Here is a 16278-nt window from a genome sequence, read left to right as displayed (position 1 = left end):
AGGTCCAAGCACAAAAGCACGTCGAATTTGTTGGACTGTATAGCCGTTGTTACTGAACACGTCCCTAAAATGTTGCAGCTCCTGTGGTAAATTCTCAGCATCCGGGGCAGCATATACTCCATTAACCAAGGTCTGAAGGACTCCTCTACGTTGAAAAGGTAGATGCCAATTGGTAGCATGTAAATACCTGTTAGTATGAGTCGGTTAGTAAACACTGTGTCCAAGAGTTCCGCCTTCTTTTCTGTAAACTAGTACTTCCCTCCTCTTCAGTTTCCATCGTGAATTTAATGTTCGGATGAAGACAAAATGGTCCAATAACCGGTGCAAAGAGCCTATTCCATGTGGCCAAACAAGAAACATATCGTCAACATATCTGAGAAAACACTAAGGCTTCAAAAAAGATGTTTATAAAAAAGAAGACGGAACTCTTGGACACAGTACCGACAGGTATTTACATGCTACCAATTGTTTATTTGTAATCACACCACGGGGAAAAATTGTTTCTTTTTTCATTTGTTGTCTGACTTCAGACTTAAAATCACAAAATTATCGCAAGTCTTCCCAGTATCAGTGTCGATGACAAGCAATAATCGTCAGTACACTGATCGCAAAATATATGAACTGACTATATACATAATTAAGCTTGTACGGAACCCTCAGCGTGCGAGTCGTAATCGCACCTGACCAATCTTATGTAGGTGATTAGAATGAGATTCAGAATGTTCATTATTTTGCGAAAAACCCTTACATCATAAAGACAGAATCTTAGCGCACCGGAATTTATCATATAAAAAAGTATTAGGATCACCTATATGATTTTAAAAAATTGTACAATATTCCAGAATGAGATTTTCACTCTGCAGCGGAGTGTGCGCTGATATGAAACTTCCTGTCAGATTAAAACTGTGGGCCGGACCGAGACTCGAACTCGGCACCTTTGCCTGTGTGGACCTGTGTAACTGACGTAGACGGCAGAAAAGATTTGTGCTTCGCTTAATTGGTGTGTTGCTAGGGCTGGTGTTATTAATAGAAAACCGTGGGTGAGGGGGCAAACGAGTTGGCAGAGCGTATTTTTTTTTTTTTTTTTTTTTTTTTTGCACACGACTGCTGCGGTAACAATTGCGGCACAAAGGCCCGCAGTGGTCGCTGAAGCCCGGGGCGGCTTTTAATTAAACGGCCGTGCTGGATGTGCCGGGGAACAAAGCGGAGGTGCGCTCGTGCAGCCGCGTGGGCGCGCGCGCCGAAATAACGGAAACAAATACGAGCGGGCAGGCGGGCGTGCACCTGCAGCTGCAGCTGCAGCTGAGCGCCCCGGCGCCGCTGCGGCCCGGCACGCGTGTGTCTGAGCGGCGCCGAGGTGCGTGCACGTGCCCTGCACGTGCGGGGGAGTGGGCGCGCCCCTCGCGGCCAGTCGCGTGCGCCCAAACGACATTAATTGTTGCGGGGTGCTGAGGCACCAGCTGCCCACCGCTGCTGCGTCCGATGCCGGCCAGGGAAGAGACTGTAGAGACAGCAGCCCTGCCTACTACTGTCGCGGTACGAGATGTGCCCTTCAGAGCTCGAGGGGCGCGGTTAGTACTCTGTGCGTGTGCGCAACGCAAGCAATGACACCCTGTGGCAATCATCAGCCGTCGCATTCCTAAGCGCCCCCTAGACGATTATTGAACTTATAGGTACGAGATTGAAGGTTGCGCAGTAATACTGAGGAGATCAAAAACCTTTGAAATACACTGCGCTCCCCGCAAATATTGCCAATTTCCTTGCCAGTCTCTCTCGTGCTACAGACTGGGGGGTATCAGTGTGTTCACAGTTTTGTTGTGGTGTTGAAACGAATTCAAAACAAGACGAAAGAGCGTTTTGGCTGGAGTGCATCTAAATATATAAATAAATGCCGGTATTGCGGGATGTTAGGGCAGATGAATAAAAAATAGAAATGTTACGAGTGAATCGTATGATCTGTTGCTCAGAAAATACAACTATGAAAATCCCGAAGGACAACTTTAAAAAAACTAATGCAAAAGTTTATAAATATATAATTGTTTACTGCATGCATGGCACGACACGTTTACATTATTGTCTTTCAAATACTCTGAGGTGAAACTACGCTTGTAAATTTGAAGTATTCGAAGGAATTGCCTATGGCGAGGCATTGTAGCATAATAGATAAACGCTGATTTAGTGGAATTATATCTCTCATTATACAATTTTCTTTGATACTGCGTATTTGAGAACGCGCAGAAATTTATCCAGGGTTCGGTGGGGGGGGGGGGGGGGGGGTATTTGGGAGGGGGGGGGGAAGAAGAAGATCCAAGACTAACATTGCCATCTTCGATCTAAATGGGTTTGTCAATTTTGAGTGGAATCACGCCACAAGAACTAAATTTTATAGGTGACACAAAAAACATGGCTATCTTTTCAGTGTTCTTTACACGTACCCTACCTCGGTATTTAAGAGAACAAACGATTATACAGTCGCTGCTAAAGGCGCGGTGTTGTCTCACTGCGGTCAACCACATAGTGTTACAGTCGGCTAAAAGACATAAATCATGAGAAATCATTTCTAAACGTGTGTAAGAATTACGTGATGAATAAAAACAATGTACTCCAGATTCGTAGGGGAGGGGGCAGGCAGGAGTGGAGTGCCCACGTATGGGGAAGCCTATGTTTGTTGACAGGCATTTGCAGTAATATATCATATGTTGGATCGTCAATACACAAGAACAGCCAAAGTCTCGCAGCTATCATGTATAAAGATGAACTTGCGGAGATATGTCTTGCGATCCGACCCATTCATATTTTTACACCTCTCCGTATATTACTTTCCTCACAGAGATCGTGTGCAGAAGGTCCTCATTTCTTATTCATTCACTTAAGTCTCCTTCCGCAACATGTGACTTGTCCTCTAATATTTCCACAGTCAGTAACTCACTTTCAAACAACGCTGCGATGCAGGGGTACATACTCGGACGTTGTTATTTTTATTATTTTTGTTGTGATAATGGTGATAGAGGTCTTTGTTCTTCATCTTTCCGTAAGTACTGTAACTACATTTATCTAAACCAGCTTACTGCACTGAAGCCATAATCGCTATATAATTTGTACCCCATACACATTTCGCTATGACCATATCGGCAAATTCTTGAAGCCTCGGGATGTGTGCTATGAACGACCCGTTCTTGTAGCGAAGTTGTGGCATACATTTATTTTCATCCCAGTTACATTCAGTACATCTTCATTAGTTGCCCGATCTATCAGTATAATCTTCGTAATTCTTCTTTATCATCCTATTTCGAAATGTGATAGTTTATTCTTGTCCGACTTGTCTAACATCCATCTTTCACTTACGCCCAAGGTTTCAATCCAGACAAATACGTTCAGAACAGATTTCTCAACACAAATTTATATTCGATGTTAGTAAATTACTCCTTTTCACAAATGCTTTTCTTGCTGTTGACAGTCTACATTTCATGTTCTCACCACTTCGGCCATCACCAGTTACTTTGCTCTCGAAATATCAGAACTCATTAAGGGAGGTAGGACGTCAGAGGGGCCGACTTGGAGCAGGAGAAGAACCACAAGACTATTTAATTTCCACTGTCTATACTTTTACAAATAAATTCATAAAACTTTGTCAGCATGACCAGAAAGGACTCAGGATTCACACTCATAGCAGTGGAAGTTCAAAAAAGTAACAAAGTAAATTTTTTTAAGATGTGAAATTTCATCATTTTTTACTTACTATTGACTGCATTTGTTGCTGTAGGTACACTTTTCTTCATAAGTAAGAGAGATTCTTCGATGAATTTTGTACAGCATAAAAACCATGCTTACAGGTGTACGAAACTCTAGAATTTTCCAAATCTATTAAAAACTGTAGTAAAAATTGAGATAATTCAATACAAAATTTGAGTTTTTTTCTGAACATGAAGTTTAAAATGTAACAGCCCATTCAGTTTTTCATAAATTAAGTAAATTCTAGAGTTTCATACCCCCTTAAGTGTGGTTTGCATGCTGTGCAATATTCATCAAAGAGTCTTAATTATGAAGAAAAGTGTACCTATAGCAACAAATGCAGCCAATAGTAAGTAAAAAATGAAAATTTCACATGTAAAAAAATAATTTTGTTGTGTTTTTGAACTTCCGCTGCTACGAGTCTGAATTCTGAATCCTTCCTGGTCATGCTGACAAAGTTTTATGAAGTTATTTGTAAAAGTATCGACAGTGGAAATTAAAATGTCCTGTGGTACCTCTCCTCCAATTCGGTCCGTCTGGCGTCCTACCCCCCTTCAATACAGAGTCCCATGTGTTCATCTAATTCGCTCTGCATCGCCTTTCCACTACCCTTGTTTTACTGTTGTCGAATTCAGCTTATAATATCTTCCAATGCACTATCAGTGGCACCTTCCATGACAAGATTCTGGAATTTGATGCTAGTAGACGTCATTTGTCAACCGCTGCTCTCTTCTTGAGCCAGTGTGTTTCTTAAGACGACCTCTGTTCGCCAGGGCCGGCCGTGGTGGTCGAGCGGTTCTAGACGCTTCAGTCCGGAACCGGGCGACAGCTACGGCCGCAGGTTCGAATCCCGCCTTGGGCATGAATGTGTTTGATGTCCTTAGGTTAGTTAGGTGTACGTAGTTGTACGTTCTAGGGAACTGATGACCTTAGAAGTTAAGTTCCATAGTGCTCAGAGCCATTTGAGCCATTTTTTGTTAGCCAGGCCTACTTTGCTTTTCAGGCAGCTCAGTTCCTTTATTTCTTCTAGTACGTGATCCCAAGCTTTGATGTCAAATCTGTCACTGGTAATCAATTTCAAAAACAGTTTTAATCGCATTTATTATTATTATACCGCCAACCGGTTTCAACCCGAAGTAGGGGTCATCTTCTGGGCGTTTACACCATTGGTCGACTGCTGGTGGTGTCAATCCTGTCTACATTACGGCAGGAAACTATGATAGTTTGATGGCCCACACTGGCCTTTTTTTTCCTTTAGTCCATACGACTACCACACAAAATGTGGAAAACAAAGAACTTGCAGTAGAAGATATTTGTTTCACAGTATCGAAAATGAAGTATTGCTCATAGCTCTTAAGATATACAGTTTAGAGCCCTTGTTTTAGAGATTTTTGCTTCGAATGAGCGTTCCCGTCACGCCCCTGAACTTTAACCATACATCCTAGGATAGCACATCTCACCAGTATCTACTATGACAGTTTGACAGTTTCCTGCCGTTATGTAGACAGGAGTGACACCACCAGCAGTCGATCAGTGGTGTAAACGCGTAGAAGATGACCCCTACGTCGGGTTGAAACCGGTTGGCGTTATAATAATAATAAACGCGATTAAGACTGTTTTTGAATAATTGATTAATCATACTATTCGCTGCTTCATCTCCAGAACCATGTTGTCACTCGTAAGGTGGGTAAAACTGAAAATACACCCTCCCTGTTAGGAAAAACCGCAACTCCATTTTCCAGTAAGGGATTACAGCCGAAAACTGTCTGCGCTGAAACGGAGCTGATTTCTACCTAGACGGAAGGGTCCGCCGGGCATTGAGAAGAGCTTCCAGTTGGCGGCTCGTCAGCCGGGCGCAGTAAACAGCTTGCAAGTCTGCGAAGCGTAAAGGCCGGCCGGGGTCGGGTCTCAGTGGGGGTCTGGGCCTCGCAGATTGGAGGAGCAGGCGCGCGCCGTGGGAGGCGAGCCGGCCGGCCACATTCACGTCGCCAGACTCCAGATTCCAGACTCCGGCTGCCAGCCTCCAGGCGGCTGAATGAGAGCGGCGCGCTGCTGGTGACAGCGCATTCCTGGCCGCTTCACAAGCCGCCGGCCGGACCCATTAGGGACGCCGGCTGGCCGCTCCGGATTGGCGAGACGTCTGGGGCGGCGCCGCACGGCCACACAGCACTGTCCTGTCGCGCCCATGCGATCCCTTGGGGTTTCCCTGAAATGCGGACCAGGCGGGGCCCTCCAAATTACGTCCTGTCCAGTCAGCGGTTCTTCCAGGGCTCTGCTTCGTTAAGGGGAAAGAGACGCAGTCCACGATTCACCGACGAGAGTGCTTGTTACCGCACTCAGATACGGCATATGCTATTTCACATTTTCCCAGGACATACAAAATCCTAAAAAGAAAAAAAAAACACCTATATAAACATGTAAGTAAGTGACCAACATATGACCTACCCAAAGGTGTCCGCAATGACCGGCGAGGGGAGGCACTTCCCCCCCCCCTCTCCACCCTCCGGATATTTCTGCAGGTGCTCGTGGATCTACCAGCTTTTTGCTTTTAAAATATGACCTACGTACATCGCTAGCACCCTGACTCATACGATGTTACACTACTAATTAGTTGATTTGCCTGTTACGACGCAAAATGTGGTCTATATCACTTCAAGAAGAATATAATAATTCCAGTCCCAAAGAAAGCAGCTGTTGACAGATGTGAAAATCACCGAACTATCAGTTTAATAAGCAACGGCTGCAAAATTCTAACACGAATTCTTTACAGACGAATGGGAAAACTAGTAGAAGTCGACCTCGGGGAAGGTCAGTTTGGATTCCGTAGAAATGTTGGTACACATGAGGCAATACTGACCCTACGACTTATCTTAGAAAATAGATTAAGCGAAGGTCTACCTACGTTTCTACCATTTGTAGACTTGAGAAAGCTTTTGACAATGTTGACTGGAAAACTCTCTTTCAAATTCTGAAGGTGGCAGGGGTAAAATACAGGGAGCAAAATGTTATTTACAATTTGTAGAGAAACCAGATGGCAGTTATCAGAGTCGAGGCACATGAAAGGGAAGCAGTGGTTGGGAAGGGAGTGAGACAGGGCTGTAGCCTCTCCCTGATGCTATTCAATCTATATATTGAGCAAACAGTAAAGGAAACAAAAGAAAAGTTCGGAGTAGGTATTAAAATCCATGGAGAAGAAATAAAAACTTTGAGGTTCGCCGATGACATTGGAATTTTGTCAGAGACAGCAAAGGACTTGGAAGAGCAGTTGAACGGAATGGACAGTGTCTTGAAATAAGGATATCACATGATCATCAACAAAAGCAAAACGAGGATAATGGAATGTAGTCGAATTAAGTCGGGTGATGCTGAAGGAATTAGATTAGGAAATGAGACACTTAAAGTAGTAAAGGAGTTTTGCTATTTGGAGAGCAAAATAATTGATGATGGTCGAAGTAGAGAGGATATAAAATGTAGACTGGTAATGGCAAGGAAACCGTTTCTGAAGAAGAATATTTGTTAACATCGAATATAGATTAAAGTGTCAGGAAGTCGTTTCCGAAAGTATTTGTATGGAGTGCAGCCATGTATGGAAGTGAAACATGGACGATAGATAGTTTACACAAGAAGTAATAGAAGCCTTTGAAATGTGATGCTACAGAAGAATGCTGAAGATTACATGGGTTGATCACACAACTAATGAGGTGGTACTGAATGGAATTGGGCTACAGAAGAATGCTGAAGATTAGATGGGTAGATCACATAACTAATGAGGAGGTACTGAATAGAATTGGGGAGGAGTTTGTGGCACAACTTGACTAGAAGAAGGCATCGGTTGTTAGGACATGTTCTGAGGCATCAAGGGATCACCAATTTAGTACTGGAGGGCAGCGTGGAGGGTCAAAATCATATAGGAAGACCAAGAGATGAATACACAAAGCAGATTCAGAAGGATGTAAGTTGCAGTAGGTATTGGGAGATGCAGCTTGCACAGGATAGAGTAGCATGGAGAGCTGCATCAAACCAGTTTCAGGACTGAAGACAACCACCACCACCACCACCACCACCACCACCACCACCAACAACAACAACAACAACAACAACAACTTAACGTGTCTTGCAAACATCGCAGTGACTTGAGTATGTCAAAAAAGAAGACATTAAAAAAAGTCAAATGTTTTGGGAAATGATTTATCTAAAAGTAAGATAAATATTTTACGTGCCTGACGCTTAAAATCACGTACAGAAATTGAGGCCTCACAGGACTATTTGAAGTTCATTGTTTAATTTATAATCTTACAGTTTTCATGAGCACTAGTGGATATATTGACTGTGCGGTCTGCTGTTGTATGGTGTCATTCATAGGCACCTCATATGTTTATCTACTCTACTTTATTTCTACTCTTAGACAAGTCGTTCACATTTCAACATTCCGTTTTTTCAGAAAATTACTTCATAATATTCTGACATTTAAGTATCACACCAGTCTTGAGGAGATGAACTTTTTGGCACATCATTTAATGCAGCTGTGTAATGTTTCCACTTTTCCTCAAATCACTAATTAAATTTTTCATAAATACCCGACTACTCGCAAAAGAGTGGACTTTTTCTTTGACAATCTTTCTTCTCACGGTGGTCTGTTCGACACCAAAATTGTCTAGTTCTCTCTTCGTTTGGCTGTGAAAATTCGGAAAAGAATCCTTTCTGTACTTTCGAGGGAGTCTTGTTTTCCCTCAATTCAAAACATTTGACGAAAACTTGGAAGTCGCACCGTGACTCTCACATATGTGCCAGTTGCAACTTATATATGGTTTGCACACAATATCAATTTCTCATTTTATGTAGAAATCCACTGTAATGAGTTTGTAAAGGTCTTCCCTACCTGTTAGAGAAAGCAGTCACCTCATGGGTCAGGAGCGCTTCACTAGGTTCAATGGAATCATACCACTCACCTGAAACAAATATACGAAGTATTAAATATCTTACAATTGAAATCACAATATTAGCAATATAACTCACCATTGCGGGTGACAGTAATTGCGGTTATTTTCATCACAGGTGAGACTAATCGGTATACCGTTTACTTTAATGCCTAATGAAATCTAAGATAATTTCTCATACTACTTTCATAATTCTGACAATTTTATTTTTGATGTGCTCCAAATTGTACGTGTAAAAATGATCTAACAGCTGGCCGTGGTTGCCGAGCGGTTCTAGGCGCTACAGTCTGGAACCGCGAGACCGCTACGGTGGCAGGTTCGAACCCTGCCTCGGGCATGGGTGTGTGATGTCCTTAGGTTAGTTAGGTTTACGTAGTTGTACGTTCTAGGGGACTAACGACTTCAGAAGTGAAGTCCCATAGTACTCAGAGCCATTTGAACCATTTGACCCAAAGAACACCTGAATGTTAATGAAGAAACAGAGCACAACCCATCACCTGTCATAATATGGGCTGCAGCGCCTGCAACCTACTTGGCAGATCCATACGTCTTTGACGGTGTTGTGACTCACATGGCATGTCTCGCCATGTCACGCGACTGGTTCGTTCCACACCTGCAGTACCTGGGAGTGCTTGGTCGTGCGTGGTTCCAGCAGGATGGAGCACCTGCCCGTTGTGCTGCTGCCGCCAGAGAAATGGATTGGCTGCACCTTTGGAGTGGCCATCCCGAAGTCCTGATCTGTCCCCTTGCCGCAACACATTATGGGGGGTTCGTTAAGAAGATTGTTGCCACAATTTGCGAGTCAGTTGACGAATGTAAGAATGCTGTTTGACGAGCATTTATTCACATTACGCCAGCAATGTTGAGGAGCATTTGGCTTTGAGCTCTGTGGGACTTAACATCTCAGGTCATCAGTCCCCTAGAACGTAGAACTATTTAAACCTAACTAACCTAACGACATCACATACATCCATGCCCGAGGCAGGATTCGAACCTGCGACCGTAGCAATCGCGCGGTTCCAGACTGAAGCGCCTAGAACCGCTCGGACACCACGGCCGGCGAGGAGAATTTCACAGCGAACGTGGAGGAGAATCATTCTCTGTTATAAAAACGATGCTGTACGAGAATACACAGAACCTGTGTAATTCGCATATATTATAAAAATGGATGTAAATATTTATGTATGTATGTATGTTTGTTCCACATCTCCTCCCAAACCAGCGGTTTCAACTAAACTTGGTACACATATCACTTACGGTCTGGAGAGAATCGCTGTGGGGTAATGAATCACCTACCTACGAAAGGGTGAGGACGGGTGTGAAAAAAGTAACGTATCTCACGAGGCACGAATTCACAGACTTTTTCCATCCAGTATTTGAGAATAAGAGCGCTTAGTGTCTAGCAACAAACGTAACACATAATTTTCATGTGTTTAGAAAACTTTTCTCGCTGACAACTTCCACAAAACGACGAAAGGAAAAATGTTAATTTTTTACTGCATTCTCGCTGTTCATGTAGTAAAACTGGAGCATCAGGCATGAATTTTTAATTTATTACCTCTTTACTACTAACTGTATCCACGACAAATTTTGCAAGCAATACTCACATATTCCACTGAATGTTCCTGCAAACTTAATACATGGTTGAGCAGATAGTCATAATAACTGAAACACGTGAAACCTCATGCATGACGTTTTAATTTTTATGTCCTCACTACTCACTCTACTCGCAAAATTTCGTAGACAGTACAAAAATACGCCATTGAATGTACCTACAAACTTATATCGCTGTACGAGACATTGTTCAGGAGATACAACGTCATACAGAGTAAGCTACGTGAAGTCGAAACTATACTATGAAGTTAGCTACAAGTGAAATATGTGTGAAACACACGTGAGGTGTGTAACCTGTCAAAGCCATGGCTAAAAATCTGGATTTGAGGGAGGATGATACGTTTATAGTGAAGGGCAGTGGGAGATGTGGACAATCTACATCTACATCCATACTCCGCAAGCCACCTGACGGTGTTTGGCGGAAGGTACCTTGAGTACCTCTACCGGTTCTCCCTTGTTCTCGTATTGTTCGTGGAAAGAAGGATTGTCGGTATGCCTCTGTGTGGGCTCTAATCTCTCTGATTTTATCCTCATGGTCTCTTCGCGAGATATACGTAGGAGGGAGCAATATACTGCTTGTCTCCTCGGTGAAGGTATGTTCTCGAAAGTTCAACAAAAGCTCGTACCGAACTACTGAGCGTCTCTCCTGCAGAGTCTTCCACTGGAGTTTATCTATCATCTTTGTGGTACTGAGCAGTACTCAAGTCGTGGGCGAACAAGCGTACTGTAACCTACTTCCTTTGTTTTCGGACTGCATTTCCTTAGGATTCTTCCAATGAATCTCGGTCTGGCATCTGCTTTACCGACGATTAACTTTATACGATCATTCCTTTTTAAATCACGCCTAATGCGTACTCCCTGATAATTTATGTAATTAACTGCTTCCAGTTGCTGACCTGTTATATTGTAGCTATATGATATGGGATCTTTCTTTCTATGTATTCGCAGCACATTACACATTGAGATTCAACTGCCATTCCCTGCACCATGCGTCAGTTCGTTGCAGATCCTCCTGCATTTCAGTACAATTTTCCTTTGTTACAAACTCTCGATATACCACAGCATCATCCGCAGAAAGCCTCAGTGAGCTTCCGATGTCATCCAAAAGGTAATTTATGTATATTATGAATATCAACGGTCCTACGACACTCCCCTGCGGCAAACCTGAAATCACTCTGACTTTGGAAGACTTCTCTCCCTTGAGAATGACATGCTGCATTCTCTTATCTAGAAACTCTTCAATCCAGTCACACAATTAATCTGATAGTCAATATGCTCTTACTTTGTTCATTAAACGACCTTGGGGAACTGTATAGAACGCTTCCAAGGACATAATTTAGTCATGAGTGGTGAATGGTAACAGTAACTTTTCATTTGCAGGGGACTGGAAGACAGAATACTGGCGTTTGCCAGCGAAAAGAGAAAAAATGTGTTTATCACATTATGAATCATTCTTCGTGGATGGAACGTTCAGGATTTCGAGCAAACAGTTTGGACAGTTGTTTATACTCCACGCCGACGTTACCATTCCCGCTGTTTACATTTTGATGCCAAAAAAGAAACATGTGAACGTTTTTTAAAGCTGTTAAATCTAGCCTGCCTGGATGGAACCCCGCTTCTCTGATCATGGATTTAGAAACTGCCGTCATCCCAGGAGCTAACAGTTTATTTTCTGAAACGGAGATTACTTGCTGCGATTATCATTTTAATCAGCGTTTGTGGTAACAAGGTCAGTGTTGCGGCTTCGTTCCAACCTATAAGGACAACAAGGAAATACTGTGTCACATAAGAATATGTTCTGCTCCAGCATATGTTCTCCTGCAAATGTTGGATGACTGCTGGCTGTGTATTCAGGAGATCACGCCTGAAAACCAAAAGCTTCAGGACTTTCATGTCTATTTTATGGACCAGTGGCTCAACAAATGGTAACAGAATGCGCAAAAAAAAGAAAAAAAATGGCTCTGAGCACTATGGAACTTAACATCTGAGGTCATCAGTCCCCTAGAACTTGAACTACTTAAACCTAACTAACCTAAGGACGTCACACAAGACGCAGTCATCACGATGCAGAGAAAATCCCTGACCCGCCGGGAACCCGGGCGCGGGAAGCGAGAACGCTACCGCGCGACCACGAGCTGCTTTCGTGCCCTCACTCTGCTCTTTTATCCTTCTTCAAATGGTTCAAATGGCTCTGAGCACTATGGGACTCAACTGCTGTGGTCATTAGTCCCCTAGAACTTAGAACTACTTAATCCTAACTAACCTAAGGCCATCACACACATCCATGCCCGAGGCAGAATTCGAACCTACGACCATAGCGGTCACGCAGTTCCAAACTGAAAGGCCTAGAACCGCACGACCACTCCGGCCGGCGTGGAATTGCAGTGGAAGGCTCCATCACACTAATAACGTCTCAGAAGGATGGAACCGAAGAATGAATACTAGTTCATACGAATATTTACTAATTAGTGAAACTTTTCGAGAAGATGAGAGTACGATGGCCACCAATTTGACCGACTAATTTTAAACTTTGATGGCAAAAGAAGAGAAAAGTCAGCAATGAAGGCTGACGAAACTATTGCAAAGGTTTTAAAGGAACTCCAAACTGATGGGAACTTAAGATCATTTCTGAGTTGTGTGGCCGACGCACAGAAGTTACAATGACGATGAAAACGTCAAGATCATTGAAAAGTAGTTTAATGTAATCATTGGCAATCTTGCAAATATTGCCAATAAATTTAATGGGGGGGGGGGGGGGAGGGGGAAGGGGGATGGGCGTGGGGAACAAAAAGAAACTACATTTTCCTGGTGTTCCATGTAAACGACATAAAGCCTGCTAAATGTCTCTTGAAATTCGTAAAATATTCCGTAACGAAGACTGATAGTACTGTATCAAAGGCCAAACCATTTCTAGGGAGTAGTCACAGCATTTGCCTTAAGAAGTTCGTCGAATTAAAATCTATACCGGTGGACACCGAAAACAAACACTTTGCAGTGGGAACCCAGCTGAATCACATGCTTTAGGCTGGCTCTCCGCCTGGGTTGTGAGCGCTCGCGGTAACAGGGGACTGTCAGACGTTGCTGCCGAGCGCAACACGACCGAATGATAGAGCAGGAGAAGAGCAGACAACGTGCTGCCTTCAGAGAAATGACCATAATTAGCTTCAGCCGAGTCTTGACTACGAACATACAGTATATACCGCGCAGTGCTTAATGGGTGTCTCCATTCAAAAATTTTGCTTTGCTTCTATTTTGTCGATAGTACCCAAATTTTACAGTCGTGTCTATTATGTAAATATGTAGCACTACCCACGTTTTTGAGTCCACAACTTTATTGGTTTTCTAACTTTGAATTTTTAATTTGGTATTCTTGAAAACAAAGTCCTGGTACCCAAATCACAATTTTCACTTGCCAGACTTTGTAAATACATTCACAAGACAGAGTTAAATAATACTATGCATTCATTTTATGAGAAATATTGATACTTTTTTTCAGTATTTATTTCAAATTTCAGCCTCAAATTTTCGTTAATTGTTGTTGTTGGTGTCTTCACTCCTGAGACTGGTTTGATGCAGCTCTCCATGCTACTCTGTTCTGTGCAAGCTCCTTCATTCCCCAGTACCTACTGCAACCTACATCCTTTTTAAAGTAAAGCTGCATGCCCTCGGGAAAAGTTACAGCTGTAGTTTCCCCTTGCTTTCAGCCGTTCGCAGTACCAGAACAGCAAGGCCGTTTTGGTTAGTGTTACAAGACCAGTTCAGTCAATCATCCAGACTGTTGCCCGTGCAACTACTGAAAAGGCTGCTGCCCCTCTTCAGGAACCACACGTTTGTCTGGCCTCTCAACAGATATCCCTCCGTTGTGGTTGCACCTACAGTACGGCTATCTGTATCGCTGAGGCACGCAAGCCTCCCCACCAACGGCAAGGTCCATGGTTCATGGGGGGGGGGGCTTCGTTAATTACCGGTACAAAAATGTGATGGTAAACAAATTACATTTTAGACAATGTTAATGCATAGAACTATGCAAAAACATCAAGACAACCCCAGCAAAAATTTCCTTCACATTGATTAATATTTATGACAGAAAAGTTGGCACTGGGCCTATAAAAACGAACTTATGGTAAAATGGATTCTAACATTTACCAGAAACCGAATGTTACTACAAGACACACATCCATTAAAATTTACTGACATCATGACGTTCCCCCTTCCTGCTTATATGAGCTGCTTCTTGTAATTTTAAGATCGGGGTAGCCTTTTTCTTGAATTTTCTTAATATAACTCGACCCACAGTCTTCTTGTGGAGGTGCAATGGAAAAGAGCCAATACGTATTTCCTTCGAGTTTGTTGATTGTACTGTACAGGACTTCAGTGTATTCCAAAAATTTACATTTACACAGACAAAAAGCAAAGTAATTGATTTCCAACGACTAGCTACCAACTGTTTCGCTTCATTTTCCCTGGAAATCTTGTAACTTGTTTACCCCGTTTTGAATTTATGCCAGGTTCGGAGCATAAATGGTTCTGTTTGATGGTGATCGAAATCAAAAATTATCTTTGGCATCCTTCGGTGTGTCAAAGCCGCTTACGCAGTCCGTATTTCAAACGTGTCTTAGACTTAGTTATAATTCAAATATAGTCAAATCGCTTTGAAATTTTTGAGTAAACACTCCAAAGACGTGAAATAGCCTTAATTTTTTTTTGAAAAATAAAATCAAATTTTACGGCCGAGCCTTCCCTTATTATCTTCCCTTAAAACGGAGATTAGTTGTTTTTAACTGGATGAAAAGTAACATGATGGTCGGGTTAGGAACTTCAATGTGGTCAGACATATCAACGTCAATGTATTTGTTTATTGTATGTGATGGTGCCTACATACACTTAGTGTTCTATTAGTGTGCTTAAAAACTTTGGACACAAAGGAAAATTTCAGTTTACAACGATATTAGAATAGATCCCATGCAAAATACTTCGGACACTAGCAATGTGAACAATGGGAGGCCGACGTGAAAAAAAAGGAAAAATTGAAAAATAGAAACGCTTTTAAGCTATATGACAGAAGGTAGTGTTCATGACATAAGAGCAGAGAAATAAACGCCTCAGTAAATTTCACTACCTTTTCACTAATACGTGTTTTGATTTTAGTAGGAACGAAACTGCAGTTAGGTCAATTTACCACACTGATTTTCAGTTTCCAGAGATGCAAACGGATGCGCAGTTTCGCAGATTTTTGGGTTACGTTGACAGTATGGAAACTCCGCTGGAACTAGAATTTATACACCTACAGTGTCACGTTTGCGTGATTAGTTTGATAGGAAAACTGGACTCTTAGGATCCTGTTTTCTCCGTCTAAATTTTCACTGCTTTTCAAGTCTGCAGCTATGAGTATATCGATGTTTAGAGTTACATATTCATTCTGCTTTTTTTTACACAATAAAGAGAACGAAATCCACCCACAGAAGCTCACTGGTAGACTTCACCATCAGAGCGTATCTTCGAATTAGCATTACTTGAAAAATGGTACCAGACATTGTTCCTTTAGTGAAAAGCAAAATGAGTTGTATTCTTTGATATTCCTCGCTTTTGTGTTAAGCGTTTAAATAAAGTGAAAGCAGATATAAATTTGCTAGAGTAAAAATTTCGCCCTGAAACGGCAGGCTTCACAAAGCATCAACAGTCGTAAAAATACCATGTTTCTAGCTTAGCTACCCGCCACTCCCACACCCACCATTCTTCGCATCATTAAAATGTTAAGAGATGTGTTGAATTTCATTCTCAGTTCTCATTAAGTTGAATGTCATTGTCTGTTCTCATTCATACAACAGCCGCGCTAGGTAGCCGCGCTAGGTAGCCGCGTGCTCTAAGGCGCCTTCTCGCGGTCCTTGCGGCTCACCCTCCCCCCCTCCCTCCTCCACACGTCGGAGGTTCGAGTCCTCCCTCGGGTATGGGTGTGTGTGTTGTCCATAGCGTAAGTTAGTTCAGTTTAGATTAA

At 42.6% G+C, this 16278-nt stretch overlaps 1 protein-coding gene across 1 annotated transcript in view; it reads right to left on the bottom strand.

Annotated features, from left to right (window-relative positions):
- Nucleotides 1–1169: 1169 nt before the first annotated feature.
- The window catches only part of LOC126349326 (vasodilator-stimulated phosphoprotein-like), a 93995-nt gene continuing 78886 nt past the window's right edge, over nucleotides 1170–16278 (bottom strand). Inside the window, exon 2 of the mRNA XM_050002424.1 lies at nucleotides 1170–1580. Coding sequence (XP_049858381.1) covers nucleotides 1170–1580 — 411 coding nt within the window. The remainder of the gene's footprint in view (nucleotides 1581–16278) is intronic.

This window comes from Schistocerca gregaria, chromosome 1 (assembly GCF_023897955.1).
Source record: "Schistocerca gregaria isolate iqSchGreg1 chromosome 1, iqSchGreg1.2, whole genome shotgun sequence".
NCBI classification, from domain to species: Eukaryota; Metazoa; Arthropoda; class Insecta; order Orthoptera; family Acrididae; genus Schistocerca; species Schistocerca gregaria.
Note: the sequence above shows the minus strand (reverse complement) of the source record. Positions and strands in the feature narration are given on the sequence as shown.